This window comes from Notolepis coatsorum, assembly GCF_963971535.1.
Source record: "Notolepis coatsorum genome assembly, chromosome: 5".
In the NCBI taxonomy this organism is placed as follows: Eukaryota; Metazoa; Chordata; class Actinopteri; order Aulopiformes; family Paralepididae; genus Notolepis; species Notolepis coatsorum.
In genome coordinates, this window is record NC_140169.1 from 102,040,547 (window position 1) to 102,068,354 (window position 27,808).

The 27,808-nt window shown below is 44.6% G+C and overlaps 1 protein-coding gene across 1 annotated transcript in view; it reads right to left on the reverse strand.

The window, feature by feature from the left end:
* Positions 1-27,808, reverse strand: part of kif26bb (kinesin family member 26Bb) — a gene marked incomplete at both ends in the record, with an annotated part of 127,822 nt that overhangs the window by 33,452 nt on the left and 66,562 nt on the right. Inside the window, one exon of the mRNA XM_084314202.1 lies at positions 11,423-11,577. Coding sequence (XP_084170328.1) covers positions 11,423-11,577 — 155 coding nt within the window. The remainder of the gene's footprint in view (positions 1-11,422; positions 11,578-27,808) is intronic.

Sequence of the window (27,808 nt, forward strand, 5' to 3'; positions counted from 1 at the left end):
GATCTCTATCACCTTAAAACATTGAAACATTGAAACAAAACCATTGAAACAAAACCAAATCCGGCATCGACCATATCCAATACCTGTTAAGAAAGTGGATATGACCTACGAAAACCTCTAAGCTATACCCTTTACCCATTAAGAAGGGGGGTATCTTTTGTAGAGTTAAATCAGAACTTGCTGCACCTTTATGTATTATACCCTTCCCCTTCCTCCCCCAATCCTAACTATCCACTCCTCCTCACGCCTATGTTGGGTCCTTGACCTCTCCGTAGTGTCCCTATATAACTATCCCGTTTACCTGTCTGTGTGTGTCCAGTACCTATACTGAACGGTAGAGGTCGCCATACCTTATACCCTATACATTTTCCCCTCTCTATTAGTTTCCCCTATCTAAAAAAATTGCAGTGCCTTTATGAAATATACATTTTCCCTTCCTTCCCCATTTCTAGCTAACCACTTCTCCTTCTGTCTATGTTTGGCCCTCGGTCTCTCCATAGTGCCCTTAACTAACTATAACTACTTAACTATAACTGCACATTCCACATATTGAAAAATAGAAATTTCCCTTTTCCATAGTATATACCATTCTCCCCTTCCCCCCCCCCCCCCCCCCCCCCCCCCTTCCCACTTTTAAGCTGGGTCCTTGAACCTCTTATTCCTACATAAAGCCCCTATATATATCTTATATTCATATCAATTATCCGGCAAGAAGGGGGGCCTGCCATATATATACATGCCTTTTCCCTTGCATTTCAAGAATGGGGGTATGTCTCCTAGAGAATTCAATCAGAAATTACAATCCATAGTGTCTCCGTACCTGTACAGCCTATATATTGAACCATTGAAATTGCCCGATTTTATAGATTATTTCCCTTCCCCCCCTCCCCTCCCTTCTATATACCATTCTTAGCTACCCGTGTCATCCACCTGTGGCGGTCTCTCCTGTTGCTCTTCTTCTGGTCCTTGCCCCGCAAGTGTCTGTCTCAGTCGTGTTGGGGTCTGTCCCCACCGTCATACCACAGGCTCGTCGTGCTTGTTCCGGAGTATCACACAAAGTAGTTCTTCCTTCCCACGTCACCTTCAGAATGGCTCCTCTCACAAAGCCTGTCTGTCCTTTCCCCTGAAAGCAGTAGTCTCTCACTTCCCTGTATTCCTCCTGCTTCTTGACCAGGGACGGGGCGAGGTCTTGGTATATCCTCACTTGTAATCCTTCGTGTGTCAAAACTCGCTTCTTTTTTGCGATGTCTAGCATGGCTTCTTTGTCCCGTTGGTTGGAGAATACCACTATGAGTGGCCTCCTCCCTGTTCCGTTTTCGCCTCTCTTTTTCCTTCTCGCGGGAGCCCCTCTGTACCCCGCTTCCAGCCTGGGATTTTTAGTGAAGACTCCTACCCCCGCTAGCCCCCCGAGTATCTTTGAGTAGTATTCTGTCATTGTTCCTCTGTCCTTTCGGGGCTTGTTCCTCTGGTATGCCGATCACTCTCAGATTCTTCCGTTTAGCATAGTTGATAATATTTTCCATATTCTCTTCCATCTCCTTACTGTCAGTTCGGAGCCTCTGGCACTCCCTCTCCCAACGATCCTGGTCCGTAGCTCTGCTATCCAACGAGGCCTCTCTTTCCGTGTATCGTATCTCCTGTTCCTTCATCCTCGCTTCTAGGTTAGCCACGGTAGCTTCACATGCCTCCATCTTTCCATCCACCCCGTCTTTTATCTTTCTTTCCCAACTTGCCAATAAAGTTTTGTTTTGTTTCTCCAGCTTTTCCTCCAACCGTGCAAATTCCCCCATTAACTGCTGGTCCCTCCTTTCCGCTTCTTCCTTCAACAGTGCGCGCATGGCCTCCATTGTTTGTTGGTTTCTCTTCTCGGCTTCTTCTGACAAGAGCTCTCTCAATAGCGAGCGCACGTTTTCCATTGTCATAGCCGTCTTTCCTTCTCTCTCTCCAGTCTCCACACCCGCTGCTATCTCTTCCTTGCGTACCTCTTTGCCAGCGCTTATTTCAGCCCTACTAGCCATCTGTGTCCTGGTGTCTACCGCCGTTAGCTTCTTGCTAATCGCTCCTAGGCCCAAAGCCTCCGGTACATGGGTCTGTCGGGATCATCCCTATGTTCCCCGGGTCCTATGTTCCCCGGGTTCTATGTTCCCCGCTTTGATTGATTAATAGATTTAAAATTTTATTAATTTTTATTATTTTATTAATTATTAATGTCCGCCTTGTTTCGAACGTTTAAGCTTAGGCCCTCTTTCGAACTGGTTAAGGTTAGAGTTTGGAATCAGGGCTGGTGGTCTAAAATTTTCAATCAATCAATCAATCAAAGCGGGGAACATAGAACCCGAGGAACATAGGACCCGGGGAACATAGACATGCTCCCGGTCTGTCTGTGCCTAGTGGAGCGCCTATTTATCTCCGACTCTCCATCGCCTTTTCCTTCCGACTCAGAGTTTTCCATTTCATTTTCTCAATAGAGTAGTCTTGAAACTGTTTTCCCCTTTGCTTTTCTCGGGGGGTATTCGGATTTAAGCCGTGTTTTCAGATAGTTTAGTCAATTATCACCGGGAGCATGTGGTGCGAGTTGTCTACTGCACGGCCGCCATCTTGAAGTCCGTGTGCATATTTTTTAATACAATATATATATATTGAATTAAAGCCCTATTTGTTGCCTGTCGATTGCCCTTTCAGGCGACCAGCGGTTCTCGAGTTACATGCCGATATGTGAGGCATGCGCCGAAGTAGACGGCAGTCTTTTTATTTTTTCAAATACCACTCCCGACTCCCGACTCTACCTCCTTCAATCATTTGGCTATCTAAAAAAATATTGGACAGGGTTGTAGCGAATGAGTGTGGCTTTCCAATGGTACCCCAGATGGGAATGAGCGAATCAGGGATCTAGGTGAAAAGTCACGAGCGAAAACAGGAAGAGAATTCTCCATTGAATGGATTGGAGTCAATGAGAAAATCGTTTTCTGAGCTCTTTTTTTTTTCTTCCTTAAAAAAAACTTTTTACCAAAACTGCTCCTAATCACTCATATCATTTTTTTTGGAAATACTACTTCTGAACTACTAACTACTACAGAAAAACGAGAGTAACAAGTTTTTCTACAACTTAAGTTCAGACCTATGTTACTCTATTTCATTAGTACTAAAAGTGAATTTTCAGAAACTTCAGAATGTCATCTTTCAAAAGAGACCAGGCTCATGCATGTGCTATAAGTATAAAGTATAGTATTTTGGTTTGAAAAAAAAGTATGCAGTCCTCAAGTTCAAGTAAAAGAAATGGCCACTTTTGGGGGCGCCAGTTTAGAGGTTAAGGGAGAATGTGTAGAGTTCATCAAGAGTTTACACACCAGCATGTGACAACAGATTTGCATTTGGGGACTTACTTGTTACACCCTTACAGGCTGAAAAAGCAACCCTAGTAAAACCTTCATGGGCAGTTCGTCTCAACAAAAATACAACCATTAACACATTGACTGCCAGCCATTGTACCCATCAAAGTCTGCCACCGTTGAAAGCCTATGGAGATGTTTACCTTCTTTGCAGGTGTGAGGATTCGCCTGTCCCTGAACCCCTTTTCCATGTCTCCTCTCTTCACCAGCCCCCACCCTTGCGAGAACTTTTCCCTGTCTACTCTCTTGACAGCCCCCACCCTTGGACATTCTTGTTCCTCTACCTTCACGCACCTGCTGGGAGTTTGCAATCAGGTCGGGAGAGTACTTAGGTTGCAGACTCCCCTCCAGTCCTTGTCGGGTCGTTCTGTGTTCTGGACTCTGTGTTCTGGACTCTGTGTTCGTTCTGTATTCTGTACGTTACCATCACCTGCCGCGTCTCCGGCGTGAGACGACGTTCCAGCCATCACCACCTGTCGCCGTTTGCCTGGAGTGGGACACCGCCTTCGCTCTCTAATTCTCTACGGGAGGTTTCCAGTGTTCCCACTCCAGACGTCAAGCCGGCTCGCCATCGCTCCCGATTCCACGGGAGGAAGGCGTCTCTTTGTGATCCTCGTTCCTGGGGTGAGGCTCGCCGTTGCTCCCTATTATTCCACGGGAGGATGGCGTGTGCTCATCCCGTTCCCCTCGGACCCCGGCTCGTCGTCGCTCCCTATTATTCCACGGGAGGATGGCGTGTGCCCATCCCGTTTCCCCTCGGACCCAGGCTCGCCGTCGCTCCCTAGTATTCCACGGGAGGATGGCGTGTGCCCATCCCGTTTCCCCTCGGACCCCCTTTGTTCTGCGCTGCCCGTCTGCAGCATCCGAGGAGGAGGAGGAGGATTCCTTCCTGAGCAGCAGAGCCCTACTCGGTGTAGGGACGGGAGGAGGATCTCCGTGCCCGGCCTCCGCTGTCGGGTCCCTGTCCCCGTGCCAGGCCTCCGCCGTCGTAACCCTGTCCTCATCCCTGTAAGCGGTCCTGGCCCTGACACTTAGCCCTGACACTTGCCCTGGTCCTGGCCCTGTCACTTAGCCCTGACACTTAGCCCTGGTCCTGGCCCTGACACTTAGCCCTGGCCCTTAGCCCTGGTCCTGGCCCTGACACTTAGCCCTGGCCCTTAGCTCTGGTCCTGGCCCTGACACTTAGCCCTGGCCCTTAGCCCTGGCCCTTAGCTCTGGTCCCTTAGCCTGTTCGCCTGTTAAAGGCACAGTGCCGCAGTTTCAGATTTCATGGACTCTTGTGTTTTTTGTGTTCTCCCTTAAAGGGACTGTGCCGCTTTTGTTAATTAATAAATATTGCCCTGTTTTGGCTTACTCTAATACCTGTCTTGTGTTGTGCGATTGGGGTCGGTTTCAAACCATAACAGTACGACCCGACCAGTCGACGACCCCAGCCAGCACAGACAGTGTATTAGAGAGTCCCCTGTTAGCTCCCCTGTTAGCTCCCCTGTTAGCTCCCCTGGTAGCCTCGTTAGCTCCCCTGTTAGCTCCCCTGTTAGCTCCCCTGTTAGCTCCCCTGTTAGCCTCGTTAGCTCCCCTGATAGCTAGCTTGTTCTCCTCAGCTAGTCCAGCCGTCTGCTAGCTTAGCCCCTGCAGCTAACCGGCTTCCTCAGCTAGTCCAGCCGTCTGCTAGCTTAGCCCCTGCAGCTAACCGGCTTCCTCAGCTAGTCCAGCCGTCTGCTAGCTTAGCCCCTGCAGCTAACCGGCTTCCTCAGCTAGTCCAGCCGTCTGCTAGCTTAGCCCCTGCAGCCACCCCATGTGTTCTCATGCTAGTCCAGCCCTGTCTGCTAGCCTAGCTCCGGCAGCTAGTGCAGCCTCTATGTTAATGTAGCAGTACAGCTAGCATAGGCCCTGTAGCTAGCAATGCCCTGGCAGCTACCCTGTCCCTCTGCTAGCCCCACTTTAGGTGTAGCTTCCCCTGCTAGAATGGCCCATTTTTTTTTGTTTGGTTGCTCTGTCATGTCCCCTGCCCCGCTGTCTGGTTTTTTTTTCTCTCCCTTCTCCGGCCCTGTTCCTCTGCCCCTCCTGGGTTCCTGTCGCCGCTCCCCTGCCCCGGTGTCGCTCGTCCCGGCCTTGTCCGTCCTGACTTTTTTTTTTTTCCCGGACTCTCCCTGTGTTCTCCCGGCCCCCTGTCCTGCCCGTTCCCGGACGGTCCCTTTTGACGTCTGGGAGCCGTCTGTGGAGGGGGGGGTACTGTGAGGATTCGCCTGTCCCTGGACCCCTTTTCCATGTCTCCTCTCTTCACCAGCCCCCACCCTTGCGAGAACTTTTCCCTGTCTACTCTCTTCACCAGCCCCCACCCTTGGACATTCTTGTTCCTCTACCTTCACGCACCTGTTGGGAGTTTGCAATCAGGTCAGGAGAGTACTTAGGTTGCAGACTCCCCTCCAGTCCTTGTCGGGTCGTTCTGTGTTCTGGACTCTGTGTTCTGGACTCTGTGTTCGTTCTGTATTCTGTACGTTACCATCACCTGCCGCGTCTCCGGCGTGAGACGACGTTCCAGCCATCACCACCTGTCGCCGTTTGCTTGGAGTGGGACACCGCCTTCGCTCTCTAATTCTCTACGGGAGGTTTCCAGTGTTCCCACTCCAGACGTCAAGCCGGCTCGCCATCGCTCCCGATTCCACGGGAGGAAGGCGTCTCTTCGTGATCCTTGTTCCTGGGGTGAGGCTCGCCGTCGCTCCCTATTATTCCACGGGAGGATGGCGTGTGCTCATCCCGTTCCCCTCGGACCCCGGCTCGTCGTCGCTCCCTATTATTCCACGGAAGGATGGCGTGTGCCCATCCCGTTTCCCCTCGGACCCAGGCTCGCCGTCGCTCCCTAGTATTCCACGGGAGGATGGCGTGTGCCCATCCCGTTTCCCCTCGGACCCCCTTTGTTCTGCGCTGCCCGTCTGCAGCATCCGAGGAGGAGGAGGAGGATTCCTTCCTGAGCAGCAGAGCCCTACTCGGTGTAGGGACGGGAGGAGGATCTCCGTGCCCGGCCTCCGCTGTCGGGTCCCTGTCCCCGTGCCAGGCCTCCGCCGTCGTAACCCTGTCCTCATCCCTGTAAGCGGTCCTGGCCCTGACACTTAGCCCTGACACTTGCCCTGGTCCTGGCCCTGTCACTTAGCCCTGACACTTAGCCCTGGTCCTGGCCCTGACACTTAGCCCTGGCCCTTAGCCCTGGTCCTGGCCCTGACACTTAGCCCTGGCCCTTAGCTCTGGTCCTGGCCCTGACACTTAGCCCTGGCCCTTAGCCCTGGCCCTTAGCCCTGGTCCCTTAGCCTGTTCGCCTGTTAAAGGCACAGTGCCGCAGTTTCAGATTTCATGGACTCTTGTGTTTTTTGTGTTCTCCCTTAAAGGGACTGTGCTGCTTTTGTTAATTAATAAATATTGCCCTGTTTTGGCTTACTCTAATACCTGTCTTGTGTTGTGCGATTGGGGTCGGTTTCAAACCATAACAGTACGACCCGACCAGTCGACGACCCCAGCCAGCACAGACAGTGTATTAGAGAGTCCCCTGTTAGCTCCCCTGTTAGCTCCCCTGTTAGCTCCCCTGGTAGCCTCGTTAGCTCCCCTGTTAGCTCCCCTGTTAGCTCCCCTGTTAGCCTCGTCAGCTCCCCTGATAGCTACCCTGTTCCCCACAGCTAGGACTGTCCTTTCAGCTAGGTTGTTCTCCTCAGCTAGTCCAGCCGTCTGCTAGCTTAGCCCCTGCAGCTAACCGGCTTCCTCAGCTAGTCCAGCCGTCTGCTAGCTTAGCCCCTGCAGCTACCCCATGTGTTCTCATGCTAGTCCAGCCCTGTCTGCTAGCCTAGCTCCGGCAGCTAGTGCAGCCTCTATGTTAATGTAGCAGTACAGCTAGCATAGGCCCTGTAGCTAGCAATGCCCTGGCAGCTACCCTGTCCCTCTGCTAGCCCCACTTTAGGTGTAGCTTCCCCTGCTAGCATGGCCCATTTTTTTTTAGTTTGGTTGCTCTGTCATGTCCCCTGCCCCTCTGTCTGTTTTTTTTTTCTCTCCCTTCTCCGGCCCCGTTCCTCTGCCCCTCCTGGGTTCCTGTCGCCGCTCCCCTGCCCCGGTGTCGCTCGTCCCGGCCTTGTCCGTCCTGACTTTTTTTTCCCCCGGACTCTCTCTGTGTTCTCCCGGCCCCCTGTCCTGCCCGTTCCCGGACGGTCCCTTTTGACGTCTGGGAGCCGTCTGTGGAGGGGGGGGTACTGTGAGGATTCGCCTGTCCCTGGACCCCTTTTCCATGTCTCCTCTCTTCACCAGCCCCCACCCTTGCGAGAACTTTTCCCTGTCTACTCTCTTCACCAGCCCCCACCCTTGGACATTCTTGTTCCTCTACCTTCACGCACCTGTTGGGAGTTTGCAATCAGGTCGGGAGAGTACTTAGGTTGCAGACTCCCCTCCAGTCCTTGTCGGGTCGTTCTGTGTTCTGGACTCTGTGTTCTGGACTCTGTGTTCGTTCTGTATTCTGTACGTTACCATCACCTGCCGCGTCTCCGGCGTGAGACGACGTTCCAGCCATCACCACCTGTCGCCGTTTGCCTGGAGTGGGACACCGCCTTCGCTCTCTAATTCTCTACGGGAGGTTTCCAGTGTTCCCACTCCAGACGTCAAGCCGGCTCGCCATCGCTCCCGATTCCACGGGAGGAAGGCGTCTCTTCGTGATCCTCGTTCCTGGGGTGAGGCTCGCCGTCGCTCCCTATTATTCCACGGGAGGATGGCGTGTGCTCATCCCGTTCCCCTCGGACCCCGGCTCGTCGTCGCTCCCTATTATTCCACGGAAGGATGGCGTGTGCCCATCCCGTTTCCCCTCGGACCCAGGCTCGCCGTCGCTCCCTAGTATTCCACGGGAGGATGGCGTGTGCCCATCCCATTTCCCCTCGGACCCCCTTTGTTCTGCGCTGCCCGTCTGCAGCATCCAAGGAGGAGGAGGAGGATTCCTTCCTGAGCAGCAGAGCCCTACTCGGTGTAGGGACGGGAGGAGGATCTCCGTGCCCGGCCTCCGCTGTCGGGTCCCTGTCCCCGTGCCAGGCCTCCGCTGTCGTAACCCTGTCCTCATCCCTGTAAGCGGTCCTGGACCTGACACTTAGCCCTGACACTTGCCCTGGTCCTGGCCCTGTCACTTAGCCCTGACACTTAGCCCTGGTCCTGGCCCTGACACTTAGCCCTGGCCCTTAGCCCTGGTCCTGGCCCTGACACTTAGCCCTGGCCCTTAGCTCTGGTCCTGGCCCTGACACTTAGCCCTGGCCCTTAGCCCTGGCCCTTAGCCCTGGTCCCTTAGCCTGTTCGCCTGTTAAAGGCACAGTGCCGCAGTTTCAGATTTCATGGACTCTTGTGTTTTTTGTGTTCTCCCTTAAAGGGACTGTGCCGCTTTTGTTAATTAATAAATATTGCCCTGTTTTGGCTTACTCTAATACCTGTCTTGTGTTGTGCGATTGGGGTCGGTTTCAAACCATAACAGCAGGGCTATAACTTTAAAAAATGTATTGCTATATTGACATTAATATGGCCCATTCAACATCGATTATCTATCGTTCCGGATGTGTCGCTGTCCACAACGCCCAGGACACACCCACGGCTTCCCTCCCCCTAACTCAGCCAAACGAGTTAGTATAGCGATCAGCCCAAGCCAAGGCAATGCTGACTCTCCGGGAGTCGAGACCGCAGCCTCTTGCATTGGTGACGAGCACAATCTCCGCTACGCCACCTGACCGCCAAGATTTGCATTTGGGGACTTACTTGTTACACCCTTACAGGCTGAAAAAGCAACCCTAGTAAAACCTTCATGTGCAGTTCGTCTCAACAAAAATACAACCCTATTAACACATTGACTGCCAGCCATTGTACCCATCAAAGTCTGCCACCGTTGAAAGCCTATGGAGATGTTTACCTTCTTTGCAGGGCTATAACTTTAAAAAAATTATTGCTATATTGACATTACTATGGCCCATTCAACATCGATTATCTATCGTTCCGGATGTGGGAACGTTATATTTTTTCATTCATTCATACATTGTTGTGTTAATACCGTCTTGAATATAAGTATGTTTATAAGCTTTTCTGCTGTAATTCCAAAAACGCTAGTTATAGGCCCAAACGCATATGATAGATTATCGATTGCCGTTTCTTTCCTATACACGCTATATTAAAAAATTCAAATGTATATGATCGGTATACATTATGCTTCATCATGCGTGGAGGAAAGGGGGGACGGGGGTCATCTATAATTCCTTTATCGTCAGTAACGGCTTTATGTAGTATGGGTTGATATATTGATCAGACTGTTTGCAAACAAAGAAACACACAATCGGGCTGAAAATAACGTTACTGTCCTCTTACCGTTCGCCGATGAGACGGGAAGAAAAATATCCCAATTTTTATTTTATTTTTTATTTTTTTTAAAAAATGTCCTCCTTTTTCAGATTTTTCTCCCATCCCACTGTTAGTCGTTATGCCAATTCCCAACCCCCTTCCTGGTTGTTGCGCACCCCCCCCTACTGTTGGTCCGGGAGGCCGGAGACTGTCACATGCTTTCCTCCGACACATGTGCAGCCAGCCGGCAGCCAGCCTGGCAGCACAGATTCTCACCGGGAGAGTGTAACGTGTGGAAGGTCACACTACCTTTCTCCAGATCCTACCCTCGCTGTGCAGGCGCCCCGACCGAACTGTAGGGGTCGCTGTCCACAACGCCCAGGACACACCCACGGCTTCCCTCCCCCTAACTCAGCCAAACGAGTTAGTATAGCGATCAGCCCAAGCCAAGGCAATGCTGACTCTCCAGGAGTCGAGACCGCAGCCTCTTGCATTGGTGACGAGCACAATCTCCGCTACGCCACCTGACCGCCAAGATCCCAATTATTTGACGCCGATCGCCTAGATCCATTTCCGGTTTGTATGGTGCAATAAACGCCGAAATCATATCGATTATTGCGTTATGGAAGCAATCCAAATGCACGCCAGTGTTTGTCTGTAGTCCCGTAGCAAGATATTACTGCCGGAGGGATTTCCTCGACACACCAACCACAACTTCCAGTTTTGAGAGTGTAACTCGCCCGACCATCCACCAGGCGGCGGTATTGAGGCGTTGCAATCTCATTCAGGGTCCCGCTGCAGTCCCGGAGGTTGGCTGGATGAATTCTGAATGCCATGGCGAAAAAATTTAATATTGATTTCAAAAATGGCTTTCGCCGTTCTTGGCGTTCAACGCATGGCGGGCAAACGCGTCGTAAGCCGTTTTTGGCGACCAATGTGTTAAAAGCGTATTCTGCTGCACACAATGTTCCATTAGTACAACAAGTTTTTGGACTCATACATTAATAATGTAACCTACTCGTGGGCCTTTTAAAACCAATGCAGCGTTGTATGTCGGCGCAAGTAGGCTAAACAACTGGATTACAATTACCGTTTTATTCATAATTGATTATACTATGAAGCACTAAATCATACAGTATATGCAGCCTAGAAATCCATGGCTCTCAAAGATAGTGAAGCAGTTTAATAGGTTTAATCAGGGCTTCAACATTTAAAAAAATTATTATAATAAATAAATGTATCTCATAATTGTATGTTTGTTATTAATCATAATTGTACACATTTAATTGTAAGGCCCGACAACACACGTTAATAATGTCCCCATGGGCCGGACACGTCTTCTTTAAACAAGTCAAGAAGAAATCACAATGAATCAAGAACAAAACAAAAACACCATGAAGTAAAAATAAATGAATGCAACACTCCCACAGACCCCAAGCGAAGGTAAGGAAAAACTCACTAAAACCTAGCAATAGGAAAAAATGCACCACAGGCAATGTGGAGGAGAGAAACCTTAGAAGGGCCGTTCAAGGGGGGATCTCCCTTCTTAGATGTCGGTAATAGTAGTGTTGCTATAAAACAGGCGAAACAGTTGTTAAGCATGCACACATACGGGTAATGAAATACAAATAAGTGCATGCAATTGCGAGTGAAGATCCCTCCTGAAGGGGGTCATGTGTGTCTGAGCTCAGTCTTACCCGCGTTACCCCTTCTCCTGCCGGTCCTGATGCTGCGAGTCACGCTGATCTGAGAGCAGCTCTTGTCGCTGACCGAGTCTCTGTTGGATGTGCTGCTGCCTGTGGCCTCACTGTCCCTCACCATGCTCTCATAGCCACTGCTGACAAAACTGTTCCTATAGGGGGAGAGAGAGAGAGAGAGAGAGAGAGAGAGAGAGAGAGAGAGAGAGAGAGAGAGAGAGAGACTGACCGACACAGACAGACAAACAGACAGACAGACAGACAGACAGAGACAGACAGGCAGGCATACAGACACAGACAGACAGGCGGACAGACAGACAGATAGACAGAGACACAGACAGAGAGTGAGAGAGAGAGAGAGAGAGAGAGAGAGAGAGAGAGAGAGAGAGAGAGAGAGAGAGAGAGAGAGAGAGAGAGAGAGAGGGGGGGGAGAGAGAGAGAGAGAGAGAGAGAGAGAGAGAGAGAGAGAGAGAGAGAGAGAGAGAGAGAGAGAGAGAGAGAGAGAGAGAGAGAGAGAGACAGACAGACAGACGGACGGACGGACGGACCAACAGACAGACAGACAGACAGACAGACAGACAGACAGACAGACAGACAGACAGACAGACAGACAGACAGACAGACAGACAGACAGACAGACAGACAGACAGACAGACAGACACAGAGTAGGTTTGGGGGACATAACAATAAAGTCAGTTGATGAGAAGGATTATTAACTTGAGGTGTGGACTACCATCCTGACTCAAACACAACATGTTACCTCAGTCAATCTGGCAAAGCCTCTTCATAGCTTTAATGCCCCAGGATTAGCAGCAACATACATTATATAAACCCCCTAGATTCCTATTCAGGCAATACCAATAATCTGGTCTTTATTCAACTTTATCCACCTCCCAGTTACCTTTAACAGGTCTATTATGGTTGCTACATTGAAGGGAAGGTCTTTCTATAACAAACCTTTTTATTTGTCAAGATTGTATTGTATGTCCAATAACCCCAGAGTATCTTTTTCATGATTACTGAAATATGCTCTAATCTCTCTTGGCAGCTTTGTCACTTTTTATCTTTCGAGTGGTAATATCCTATATTCTGTGTTTTGGTATACAGACCTTCAAGACAGAATACTGGCTTCATTTAAGAATGACCTGAACTCTGACGTGTCATTCAACGTTTCAAATGTGACGACATAAACATTGTAAATGGGCCCACGCTTGTTCTCTGTTGCAGTGTTCATCACTAGCTGACAGGCTGTTCATTCCCCTGAAAAGGTCTAGAAACAGTGTTTATTTTTAGATATTTGAACATCCATGCTTGTTGTCAATCTCAGCTATGATTGTATTCATCTTATCAACCATAACACATTTTATTTGAGTAATTTCTTTATTTGAGTCATGGCGTTCTCATACAATGGCAATGTATAATAGTGATGTTGAACTGCACTAGGAAGAAAGCTTAGGTTCAGCTGAATCATTATGACATAAAACAGTAAGTTAATGCTGATTGCCAGAATTATCTCAAAATGTGTAAATATACTGTATAGATCATTCAGATATAGATAGTCAGATGCTGGTTCATAAATTAGGTCCACTTTCCACTGTTGAGTGGTGAATGTAAGCAACTATTCATATTCTGCCTCTTGTTATGTTTCGTATCAGGTTGATAACCGGAACAAGGTTCTCATTCCACACCACCGATCAGAGTTAGAACTGAATGTAGTCGTGTGTAAAAGGTTCACTGCATATCAGCCATCAACATCCTGTGGTCTGACCACAATCTGAGAACATGTATCGTGTTAAGAGCACACAAAGATTTGACTGCTTTGTCTTAATCAGGTCAGCATGAATTCTGAGAGGGAGATATAGCCTGATACATACAGAACCCATGGAGCGCCACACAAGCTAGCTCCAATGGAGAGCTAGCTAAGGCTGAGGTTAGACTAGTGTATTCCTGGCGTTTTTTTATACGTTTTTGACGACGTTTGATGTCCTATCTACACAGAAACGCGTTTTTTGGCGTTTTTTTGTGGATACGGCTGAAACGCAAAATTGTGTTTGCGTTTGGAGATACGCAAAAAAACGAGTCGACAAACAGCGTGTAGTCAGCACGCTAGCCGTTGTTGCGAAAACGCCCATGCGCAAGTTTACCTATAGTGTTCCATGGGGTCTGAAGTGTCAGGCTTAGAGGGAGATAGTAGTGGGGAGAAACAGGAGATGGTTCTGGTGGCATTTGATCCCAGGCCAGCAGGGACACATGGGACCACTCAACCTCCTCTGGACACCTATCATGAAACTTGACTTGGATTTCAAGTAGCCTACAAGAAAAATAATCTCACCCCTGATCAACTGTTGTCTGCAAGTTATATAGAAAATATACATTTTGATACTAATATTCTTTATGATAATGCAAACTACTACACCACAATATAATTAATCACACACTACGGTGCTTCATTCCTGTCCAAATGTAGTAGTAATAATAATGCAGAATTGAGCAAGAACTGATCACACACAATGGCTTGAGAATTGTTCACATTTTATTTATGCATAACCAAACTCCTCTGTAGCAAATTGTAGTCTATTTGAGTCCAACAGGCCGTATTACAGATGCTGATCATAAAAACTCCCCGGTCTTAAGAAGTGACTAGAACTTGACGGCCTGGAGAGGTGGTTGCAGGGTTAGCTAGACAGGATTACACACACAGACACAAACACTCACACATGGGAGCTTTCTAGGGCTGGGCAATATGGCAAAAAAGATCATATCATAATATTCAGAAGCCCTTTACATCAATATATATCGCAAGATCTGCTGTATGGAAGATTACATGTCAGATTATTAAATTGACATTCATCATATTGGTACTGTGTGACATTCTCAAACATTTCACAAGTCATTTCGTGAGAATGCGAGATGCACAATTGTGTATCACAATTCTCGATATTTAAAAAAAAAATCCATGATATATCACAGTTCGACACTATTTGATATGTATCGATATGTTGCCCAGCCCTACCTTCTAGTATAACACAAAGAGTTCTACAAAGACAAAGGTGTTGACACTGTAACTTGTGTGGTTAAATAAGAGCCAATAATTATCTACTAACATAATACACACATATATTTATAATGTATTGAAGCCCAATACACATTATGCTTGAAAAATAGGTTCAGAATGTTGGGCCCTACAGCCCATTTCCTGTTTTCAGTAGAGTCCTTTCTCAGCACAACCCATGCTGTTCTTCATACTGGATAGATGCAGCACTGGCTACCTAGCCAGACAACTAATGTAAAGTAATGGGGCCACGCTGAAATAAACACTGAAACCTACTGCACTGTGCAAAAAGCTAAGAAGTTTGTTTTCAAGTATGCTCAAAGGGCTTTTTACAGTGGCCCCATTAACTTTACAATAGTTGTGTAGCTAACAAAGAAGGAGCTAGGTATCCAGTAGGAATTGTGCTGAGAAAGAACTCTACCATTCAATCATCAGTGAGTAGGGCTAGGGGCCCAACATTCTGAACTTACCCTTTAATATTGAGTTTTTCTGCTTATCTGTTTTGATCTGTCTTTACTTCCTGTGGCTAGAAAGTTTGTAGATTTATTTTCTCTCAGAGTTTTGTGAAACAAGATTAGATTAGAAGTGTACATCATTGTGTCGGTATAATTTATTTCCAAAAGCGCAATTAGTCAAGAAAGTATTTGCGGCCCCATAAGTGCTGACTTGCCAGTCCCTGTCACCTATAATTCCTAACATACTAACAATACACATGATATGCAGTATATATTGTGAAAACAGACGCATGAACACACTGAGAGGCTAAACTATGGATGACTTTTTGACACTACAAAACCAGCCAGTGCCGTGTTTGGACTGACAGATCAGGTCAGAGCTTGGATTCTCTGCCTGAACTCGATTGGGCCCGACCTGACCCGCCTTTAGTTCCTCCAAAAATTCCCCCGGGCTTGAATCGGGTCTGTGTCAATTTCCCTTTTTTTCTTTTTGGAAATTCAGGTTTTTAATCGAGCTCAGGCCCAAAACTGCTGCCGTGGTTGGGGCTGGGACAGAACCTGGGACAGAGGCCTGATTTTTTGGGGGGCCGATCAAAGCTCTAGCTGTCACACCATACTTATAGGTTTGACACGTATACAGCATGCGCGCACACACACACACACACACACACACACACACACACACACAATGACGTAAACAGTGGATCAGAAGAGATATAAACACACCAGAGAGTGATAAACCAACAGAGGAACATCACAGCAAAACAATGTCAACTGAGACTATTGGATATAATTATGCAATGATGGATACAGATGAGCCTATATGCCAATGTTGTATCTTAAATGTAGAACAAGAGATGGGGTTGGAACTCGACATTCTGGTAAGAAAAGCATGCATTAGGACTCATGCAAAACACCACAAGTATCTTAAAACACCAGTGACAGGAATCTTAAGACATGGAACATTCATTACAAGTTTTCTTTCATTTGGATTTATTTGTGGCATGTGGAAGTGTGTGTGTGCACTTGAGATCACACAAAGCCACATAAAACATACCACTGATTCTTGAGAACTGGGACTAAATGTGACCCACAGAGAAAAGTCCCAGATCTTTTTTGTTTTCTAAAATCTTTGACTTATGGTAAATATCTAAACTATAGTTTAGATATTTACGGGGGGAACAGTGACCACCCGTATAGTTAATATTGCATTATTCTAAATATGTTCTTGGTCTGTATGTCTGGTAAAACCAGCCATTTCAAACTGTCCATTAAAAGGTGAAATCCATAAAACTTGTCTTAACTGTATAGGTATGTGAACGAGGGGCATGGGTAGCAGACCAAACAATGAAGAGAGTGAATTTAAAAAAATATTAGTAATATTGTAATATTAGTCATTTTAAACGATAATAGTTCAGCCCACTGAAAAGGTGTCCTGTGTTTTCATAAACGTCCAATATTAAAAAAATAAATAAAAATAAAACTCAACCACTTTGCGGTTGTGTTTCACATCACAACACCATATCATTTGTGAAATGTATATATTTTTCAATATTTCAAACAAAACAATACCAATATTGCTGTGGTCATGGCCGTGATGCATCACTTGATATTATAAATATTTATTGAGAATTAGTAATCAAGTAAGGATTGGCTATAGATTGGCTGCTACGAGGAACATTTTGGAAGTTTTAAGAACTTCCAATCGTTCTTCCAAACTCCTCTCCAACACACATGCAAAGGGAATACTAACTTAAAAGTTATTCTTCAATTGTTTTCCTTTACCAACAAATATTTCTATATGGAGTCGACACATCATGGCCATGACCACAGCAATATTGGTATAGCTTTGTTTGAAATATTGAAAAATATACATTTCACAAATGATATGGTATAAATCAAATATCTCCTGGGTATTACACATTATTATAAATCCATGATGTAGACATGTGGTAATTTGTCAACACTGTCAGTTATAAACACTGTCAGGTATTTTGTCTGATGGTGTTGACTTACAATATGAAAATATTACCAGGTTTCTGTCAACACCATCAGGAGGAATATGTTGTTTATTTTATATCCTACATAAATAGTGTTGATCTAGTTAAACACTTACTTTTCAGAACTTCATATTTGTTTTTAATGTTCTGAATTATCATTTCATGTTCTTGATTTATTTGACATTTCAAAAGCAAGCTAATTAGCATTGCATGATAACTGAGTATGGATGACTATAAGATTTTTAACTTATCTTTTGATAGAATAAATGTCTGACAGTGTTGACAGAAACCTTGACACTATGGAAAAAATATATTTAGTAAGAAAATGTTAAACTGTTAAGGTTAAGGTTGCACCATAATATGGTTTAATAGCTAATAGTTTGCTCTATAGACAGATATGTTTAGGTTTGTAAACTATTATATATATTGATTTTTTACTAAAAACCTCTTTTGTCCTAGTTCTCAAGAATCCCTGATACAGCACTAATGCAAACTGTTTTATGACTTTGCATGATGCTTTTAAATGATTGCCTAGCCAATACATTACAAATATATTTATTGATTTGTTTATTTTACAGGGACTATGCACAATAAATATATTGCACCAGATATAGCTACAAGCTAAATGACATCTAGTCCCTGGGCGGGAGTCGTCAGTGACACACGATTAGAAAAGACATTTATGACATTTCTATAAACTTAATTTTACTACAAAAAAAGAATTGTTTGAAAACTCTTTATGTCTTTATGTGATGTTTGAATGTACACTCCACCAAATTAATATTTTACTTAAAGGGACACGCCAACATTATGGGAAATGCGTTTACCGCCAGAGTAAGAAGAAGATAGATACCAATTTCCTCTCTGTGCTTTCAGTAGAAAGCTATCTGGCTGGAAGCTAGCCTAGCTTAGCACAATTGAGTGGAAGTGGATATGGACCAGCAAACCTAGCCCTTGGCCAAAAACACCTCTCCCGAAGTTTTAAGCTAGGCTAGTGGTCCATATCCACTTCCATTAATTTGTGGTAAGCTGGATAGCTTTCTAGTGAACGCACAGATAGGAAATTGCTATCAATCTTCTTGTCCGACTCTGGAAAAGATGGTAAGCATATTTCCCATAATGTTGGTGTGCCCCTTTAAGTTAGATTCCTCAATCATCAACCAAATTGTGTTTCTAAATTTGTTTTATCATTAAAATTGTCTAAAGAACAAATGTAGGAGACATTTAAAAATAAACTTGTGTAAGTTGTGTACGTGTTTTTCTTTCATACAAATTGTTTGTGTAATTTCCAGAAAGTGGAACAACATTACTGATGGTCTGAGGTAACAGAAGGGGTGACATTAGACACTCCTATCTTATGCCCCATTTCATGCAAAATGGAGATCGATAGCTGTCATCAGATGTGACATGGATGGTAAACAGGGATGGCTGGACACTGCTACAATTCTCTTCCATGTTTTCTTCTCCGCTGCGGTGAATCCGCCTGTGTACGCATTGATCTGGGAGACCTGATTGCGTCAAGGATGACATATACAGTTAAGAGACAGACAGACATACTGTACAGAGAGACAGACAGACATGCAGCAATGCTCTTATAGAGGTGATTTGCCTTGAAGGCCCTAATAAAGGCTACAGCTCGATTAGCAGAGGATACATTTGTTCCCTTGCTGATGACTGGAAGGGAGCTGCTGTCTTCAACCAATGATGTATTGTATATCAATGCAGAATGCTGGGTAATGGGTGCTTCCTTCCAGGCAGCAAAGCAACACATGGGGGTCTGCTAGGCAGCAAAATAATACCTCAAGCCCCCTAGGAGTAGGCAGCCTTCAAGGCATACTTTCAAGGCAGCCTAAACAACGATAGGTAATTCCAGATGCTTGCCAGTCTGCCAGGCAGCCATGTGGCGCACTGAGCCCTTCAGGCAAGCAGCCAAGCTTTTTTACACCCCTTCAAGGCAGCCTCAACAATAAGAGTTGACGTCTGAGTGGTGCCTCAAACTTCTTAGAATTTTCAAATGATAAACCAAATGTATTCACTGTCTACACTTTATAATATAATCATATTCATACAGTAGGTGCCCTGCCCCACTTCCAAAAATAGCAGTAAAACACTGATGCTGATACTTGGCTGCCTGGAGGGTTGGACATATTGTCACTGCCTACAGACTGCCCCTCCATTGCTTTGCTCCAGGGCTGCCCCCTGTAAGTCGACGATTTGAACCATCAGTCGGAGACCACTTAGTCGACTGAGACCCTTTGAGTCGAGCTGTCATTTTATTTATATATATATATATATATATATATATAAAAACCATTTAGTACATTTCTTCATATCAGTGCCCACATTCACAAAAAAAAATAAAAAAAATCAGATTTGTCAAATATCAATACTTAGTTAGACAACACTTTAAACTTGACCTCTTAAGCCCTAGCCATATTTTCAGAAGATTCGCCTAAAAGTACATACCCAAGTAAATGGAAGGTAAAATGTCTGGTGTCACCAGTAATACCAGTGTTGTTTATTAGTCATGTGAAATTTCACATCACCGTGACAGCCCTACTTTGCATGACATTTGGTATTATCTATCATTGTTTAGGGTGCTTTGAAGTTATATGTTTATATTATTATATTATTATTATTATTATTATTATATTTTGGACTGCTTAGGTGACTGTCTAGCAGACTGCTCTGTGCTGGTTAGCTGCCTGGAAGGGGCATCCGTTACTCACCATTCTTTAGGCTATCTGGAAGCACATGTCTACTCACACTTAGCTGCCTGAAAGGATCAATACATCATCGGCTGCTCGTGATTGGCTGAACACAGAATAAGGCGGAACTGTTGGCCGCCTTGAAGACAACGGCTGCCTTCCAGTCGTCAGTAGGGGAATACAAGTCCCCTCTGAGCCTCTGCATGACGCCACGTACTGAAAACATATTGTACTATTGTTGCCTTTCCTCCCTAATGCCTGTAGGCTCACACATACACACACAAACACACACACACAGACACACACACACACATGTGTGCACACGCACAATCCTATTTTCTAGGGACCACTATGGAAAAAAGTTATTGGGCTTTATTGAGTGCATCAAGTAATTACCTCTTCACCAAAGCTTTTTCTTAGTTTTAACTTTTTATACATGTCTTTGTGTGTTTTATCCCTTTTTTGTATGTTTTTATGCCAATTTTCTGATTGCTCAGGGTATGACTTTTTGAAAGTTGCATGCCTTGTGTAATGGTGACACCTAGGATTGTATTATTTTATAACAGTGATTGTTTCATTGCAAATGAGGCATAGGGCTACAGGTTTAACATTACTGAAAGTTGGCATGACAAATACGTACTTATCAGTCAATTCTTCATTAAAACATAAAAACCTTTCCATATCAACTTTCCGCTTTAGGCTCTTTGAGAGTGACATTTTTGCTTGCAATTCATATTCATATCATATTCAAAATATAACCTTTTTTAATAATAATAATAATAATTATTATTATTATGGGGTGTTAGGTCGCTTTCACATATAGTTTTGGTGGACTCTGTGCAGTTCTGGTGGTGAAGTTGCAACATTGTTGCATTCTTCATTTGGTTCGCCTGCGTTCACATAGCAATTTGACAGGCGCACCGAACTTTCTGAACAATGTCACGCGGTCGATGGACAGTGGAAATGTGTGTGTGGCTGCGAGCCTGTGTGTGCGCGCGCGCGTGCGTGTGTGTGTCTGTGTGTGTGAACTGCGAGCCCTCCAGATCATCGGAGGCGAGTTTTGACGTGGCATTGATCCATTGTTCTATTGAAGCCCATTACCACCATCCTCTCGCTAAACAACTTGTACACCACGTTGTTTTTATGAGTGCCCACAAGTAGCTGTTTTATTTGGTCTTCTGCCCATATGTGTACAGTGTGCTTGTTTTGCAGTGAATGTGCGCCTCGGTAATAATATAATAAGCCGCGTTTTTTTCTTCCTTCTTCCCAAGATGCACAGTTAGATATATAGATAGATAGATATATAGATAGATAGATAGATAGATAGATAGATAGATAGATAGATAGATAGATAGATAGATAGATAGATAGATAGATAGATAGATAGATAGATAGATAGATAGATAGATAGATAGATAGATAGATAGATAGATAGATAGATAGATAGATAGATAGATAGATAGATAGATAGATAGATAGATAGATAGATAGATAGATAGATAGATAGATAGATAGATAGATAGATAGATAGATAGATAGATAGATAGATAGATAGATAGATAGATAGATAGATAGATAGATAGATAGATAGATAGATAGATAGATAGATAGATAGATAGATAGATAGATAGATAGATAGATAGATAGATAGATAGATAGATAGATAGATAGATAGATAGATAGATAGATAGATAGATAGATAGATAGATAGATAGATAGATAGATAGATAGATAGATAGATAGATAGATAGATAGATAGATAGATAGATAGATAGATAGATAGATAGATAGATAGATAGATAGATAGATAGATAGATAGATAGATAGATAGATAGATAGATAGATAGATAGAGAGATAGATAGATAGAGAGATAGATGCAGTGTGCTTGTTTTGCAGTGAATGCTGCGAGCAGTGGTAATAATAAGCACTTCCTATATTTGGTCCGCGTTTGGTTCGATGAAGCCGAACCGAGACCTACGTTTTCAGGCGGACCAGAGTTCGCGTGTTTGGTCCGCGGACCGAGTTCGACGCGCATTCACACAAACCCGAAAAACCGGACTATCGAATTCTGGTCCGATAGTCCGGACCAAACAGCCCCTGTGTGAAAGCGACCTTAGTGTATCGTCCATGGTGGAGGAGCCGCCCTGGAGCTGCTGCAGTGAGCCTGGGGCTCCTGTGTCCTCTGCTACTGGTTGGGATCATAGGCCTGGCTGTTCATCGTGAGTTAGAAAGTGTTAATTTTTTAGTTTTAGTCTTAGTCATGTGTCAAATGCAATTTTTTTTTCGTTTTCATCATATTTAGTCACCTTCATTTATTTTTCGTTTAGTCAGTTTTAGTCAACTTACAGGTCTGAGAATTTTAGTCTTAGTCAGTTTTAGTCTCGATTTTGTCTTTTTTGTTTTAGTCTAAATTTAGTGGCAGAAAACAAATTACATTTTTGTCTAGTTTCCGTCATTTTAATAAAATGCCTTTTTTTTCATTAACGAAAACTAGACAAAAATGTCATTCTATGTACCACTACAGTCAGTAAAATTCACATACATTTCTATTGGGATCATAGATTCATGTAGATGCCCGATGGTCCGATGGTCACAAATGGAGGAACTCACCCGACCTAGTTGGCTTCAATATAGTGTCTGTTATCCGTCAACCATGAACTATTGTAATTAAAATTTAGTTGGCTTATAGCCAGTGTTAATTTTGTCAGCTATTTTAATTTTAGTTTGGGGCATGTGTCAAATGCTCTTTTTTCATTGTCATCATATTTAGTCACCTTCATTTATTTTTCATTTTAGTCTGGGCATGGGGGCGCGGGACTTGTTGAGGTAAGGTCCAATTTTTTTTTTTTACATATTGTGAAAGTACAGATTCATACCTTAAAAATAAGCCATCACTTGAACATTTTGGTGGGATATTTTGCAAGCTACATCCTATAAACCATGGTGATATCAGTAAACGCATTCAGAGATGAATGGTCTTCGAACTTGTGGAGAGGTTCACACCTGTGATTTAATCAACTACAACCCTACCCAGAATGCATTGTATTCCATGGCCCCCCTCTCTCTGGGGACATTAACACCTTGCATCAGGCTCTTTTGTTATGGCAATGACTCTGTCTTGTGGCAAGTTGTTGTGGCAGTTGAAGTATTTGCCTTGTAAGTCTAAAAGCTAAATGACTAAATGTATTATAAGGAAAGGTTAACCTTCTGTAGTGGCAAGAGAGAGACCCTGACTGAAGAGAGAGAGACACCCTGACTGAAGAGAGAGACACCCTGGGTGAAGAGAGAGAGACACCCTGACTGAAGAGAGAGAGAGACCCTGGGTGAAGAGAGAGAGACCCTGACTGAAGAGAGAGAGCCACCCTGACTGAAGAGAGAGACACCCTGACTGAAGAGAGAGAGACACCCTGACTGAAGAGAGAGACACCCTGACTGAAGAGAGAGAGACACCCTGGGTGAAGAGAGAGAGACACCCTGACTGAAGAGAGAGAGAGACCCTGGGTGAAGAGAGAGACACCCTGACTGAAGAGAGAGACACCCTGACTGAAGAGAGAGAGAGACACCCTGACTGAAGAGAGAGACCCTGACTGAAGAGAGAGACACCCTGGCTGAAGAGAGAGAGACACCCTGGCTGAAGAGAGAGACACACTGATTGAAGAGAGAGAGACCCTGACTGAAGAGAGAGACACACTGACTGAAGAGAGAGAGACACCCTGGGTGAAGAGAGAGACAATCTACAGAGCAGATACAACAACCTGACTAGACTGAATGTTTCTTCCATTTCATTGGTCCGTTTTATTCATTTTAATTGTTTTTATTCATTTAAAAAAAAATATCTTTATCTCCTTTCATGTAGCACTTTGAGATTGTCACAAATATAAAGTGCATTAGAAATGGAATTTATTATTATTATTGTTATTATTCTGATGCACGTAAGCAGAATTACATTAATTTAACCAGTAAACTCTGACCTCAGCCGTGTTAAATTGCCCATGAAGAGAAAAGGTCTTTTTTCATTGTCATCATATTTAGTCACCTTCATTTATTTTTCATTTTAGTCTGGGCATGGGGGCGCGGGACTTGTTGAGGTAAGGTCCAATTTTTTTTTTTTACATATTGTGAAAGTACAGATTCATACCTTAAAAATAAGCCATCACTTGAACATTTTGGTGGGATATTTTGCAAGCTACATCCTATAAACCATGGTGATATCAGTAAACGCATTCAGAGATGAATGGTCTTCGAACTTGTGGAGAGGTTCACACCTGTGATTTAATCAACTACAACCCTACCCAGAATGCATTGTATTCCATGGCCCCCCTCTCTCTGGGGACATTAACACCTTGCATCAGGCTCTTTTGTTATGGCAATGACTCTGTCTTGTGGCAAGTTGTTGTGGCAGTTGAAGTATTTGCCTTGTAAGTCTAAAAGCTAAATGACTAAATGTATTATAAGGAAAGGTTAACCTTCTGTAGTGGCAAGAGAGAGACCCTGACTGAAGAGAGAGAGACACCCTGACTGAAGAGAGAGACACCCTGGGTGAAGAGAGAGAGACACCCTGACTGAAGAGAGAGAGAGACCCTGGGTGAAGAGAGAGAGACCCTGACTGAAGAGAGAGAGCCACCCTGACTGAAGAGAGAGACACCCTGACTGAAGAGAGAGAGACACCCTGACTGAAGAGAGAGACACCCTGACTGAAGAGAGAGAGACACCCTGGGTGAAGAGAGAGAGACACCCTGACTGAAGAGAGAGAGAGACCCTGGGTGAAGAGAGAGACCCTGACTGAAGAGAGAGACACCCTGACTGAAGAGAGAGAGACACCCTGACTGAAGAGAGAGACCCTGACTGAAGAGAGAGACACCCTGGCTGAAGAGAGAGAGACACCCTGGCTGAAGAGAGAGACACACTGATTGAAGAGAGAGAGACCCTGACTGAAGAGAGAGACACACTGACTGAAGAGAGAGAGACACCCTGGGTGAAGAGAGAGACAATCTACAGAGCAGATACAACAACCTGACTAGACTGAATGTTTCTTCCATTTCATTGGTCCGTTTTATTCATTTTAATTGTTTTTATTCATTTAAAAAAAAATATCTTTATCTCCTTTCATGTAGCACTTTGAGATTGTCACAAATATAAAGTGCATTAGAAATGGAATTTATTATTATTATTGTTATTATTCTGATGCACGTGAGCAGAATTACATTAATTTAACCAGTAAACTCTGACCTCAGCCGTGTTAAATTGCCCATGAAGAGAAAAGGTCTTTTTTCATTGTCATCATATTTAGTCACCTTCATTTATTTTTCATTTTAGTCTGGGCATGGGGGCGCGGGACTTGTTGAGGTAAGGTCCAATTTTTTTTTTTTACATATTGTGAAAGTACAGATTCATACCTTAAAAATAAGCCATCACTTGAACATTTTGGTGGGATATTTTGCAAGCTACATCCTATAAATCATGGTGATATCAGTAAACGCATTCAGAGATGAATGGTCTTCGAACTTGTGGAGAGGTTCACACCTGTGATTTAATCAACTACAACCCTACCCAGAATGCATTGTATTCCATGGCCCCCCTCTCTCTGGGGACATTAACACCTTGCATCAGGCTCTTTTGTTATGGCAATGACTCTGTCTTGTGGCAAGTTGTTGTGGCAGTTGAAGTATTTGCCTTGTAAGTCTAAAAGCTAAATGACTAAATGTATTATAAGGAAAGGTTAACCTTCTGTAGTGGCAAGAGAGAGACCCTGACTGAAGAGAGAGAGACACCCTGACTGAAGAGAGAGAGACACCCTGACTGAAGAGAGAGACACCCTGGGTGAAGAGAGAGAGACACCCTGACTGAAGAGAGAGAGAGACCCTGGGTGAAGAGAGAGAGACACCCTGACTGAAGAGAGAGAGAGACCCTGGGTGAAGAGAGAGACCCTGACTGAAGAGAGAGACACCCTGGGTGAAGAGAGAGAGACACCCTGACTGAAGAGAGAGAGAGACCCTGGGTGAAGAGAGAGAGACCCTGACTGAAGAGAGAGAGACACCCTGACTGAAGAGAGAGACACCCTGACTGAAGAGAGAGAGACACCCTGGGTGAAGAGAGAGAGAGACACCCTGACTGAAGAGAGAGAGACACCCTGGGTGAAGAGAGAGAGACACCCTGACTGAAGAGAGAGAGAGACCCTGGGTGAAGAGAGAGACCCTGACTGAAGAGAGAGAGACACCCTGACTGAAGAGAGAGACCCTGACTGAAGAGAGAGACACCCTGGCTGAAGAGAGAGACACCCTGACTGAAGAGAGAGAGACACCCTGACTGAAGAGAGAGAGACACCCTGACTGAAGAGAGAGAGACACCCTGACTGAAGAGAGAGAGACACCCTGACTGAAGAGAGAGACCCTGACTGAAGAGAGACACCCTGACTGAAGAGAGAGAGACACCCTGGCTGAAGAGAGAGACACACTGACTGAAGAGAGAGAGACCCTGACTGAAGAGAGAGACACACTGACTGAAGAGAGAGAGACACCCTGGGTGAAGAGAGAGACAATCTACAGAGCAGATACAACAACCTGACTAGACTGAATGTTTCTTCCATTTCATTGGTCCGTTTTATTCATTTTAATTGTTTTTATTCATTTAAAAAAATATATCTTTATCTCCTTTCATGTAGCACTTTGAGATTGTCACAAATATAAAGTGCATTAGAAATGGAATTTATTATTATTATTGTTATTATTCTGATGCACGTGAGCAGAATTACATTAATTTAACCAGTAAACTCTGACCTCAGCCGTGTTAAATTGCCCATGAAGAGAAAAGGTCTTGTTATGCCTTCCCCCGTGGTTTGCTGTACAGCTACTGTATGTAGTAATGTATGACAAAAATGACATTTTGTTTTATATCACAATTCCACTTTTCTCTATTTCTGGATTGTGGCAAAATCTGCCCTGAGGGTTCAACATAAAATGATTATATTATGTAAAGTCTAGTTATTATCACAATTATTGTTATTTCAGTCCCAATGTACAGCACTTAGTACACAACTACAATGTGTACAAATGTAAAAGTATTTAGTGATTTTTTTTTTGTGATTATGACCGGTTTAGATCAATGTCTTGAATAAATAAACAATACAAAAATAAATCTCAAAGACATGCATGTTAGGCAGGGACTACGGATGAAAAGTAGCTCATTAGCTATTTACATTGACATGTTAGGCATAGATTTTCAGCCAGATGGTCTCTATAGCATTAATGATTCAATACAAAGCTTGCCCTGGTAAATCATGAATGGCCTATTGGCTCCTGAACATCAGTCTACTTTCAATCATATCCAAGGGATGGCGCAGAAATATATGCATAAACCACGCTCCCTGGGGTATATATAGTACGGCTTACCACTCTATCTGGTTATTCGTGAAGATGTGCGCCTGACCCAGATACCAGGACAGCATGATGAATCCAGCCGACAGACGGTCATAACCACTGCATTGCCTGTCTTGGTCTGGACCACACAAAGCATGGCACTGAAGATCCCAAAGCCTACAGCCACTGTCTGCTACACACTGTTGGAGCAGATGATACCTGCACCTTCTGGAGGGCCACCATCACAACATCAACCAGCAATCTAATGCAAGTCAACGCTCCTTAGTGGAGGCCGGCAGGCGACACACCAGAGGAAGAGGTAGCTAGCAGGGATGTTCCATATTGGCTTTTTTACCGATATCCGATATACCGATATTGTCGATATCGATACCGATATCAACCTATACCGATATATGCGGGGTCCCCCCCCCCCCCCCCCCCAAAAAACTGAATAATTTCAGGTAATTAACATTCCATATCTCTTGTCGTGGAATTAACACACCATTATGCATACTTTTGACAATAAATAAGTAAGAATTAGTTCTTATTTGCTTGCCTGGGTAAATAAAGGTTAAATACATTTAATTTTTTTAAAGAAAATAAATTCAACCGATACCGATAATTTCCGATATTACATTTTAATGGCAATATCGGTAGGCGGATAATATTGGACATCTCTAGTAGCTAGGAGAGCAGAAAGCGGCTCCAACAACGAGTAATCTTCTTCAATAAACAGCGACACTCCGCCGGACCAACAATGCCATCTGTTTCCAATTCTGACTGGGGCAAGTGAGTCGAGGTTGAACTTACCAATA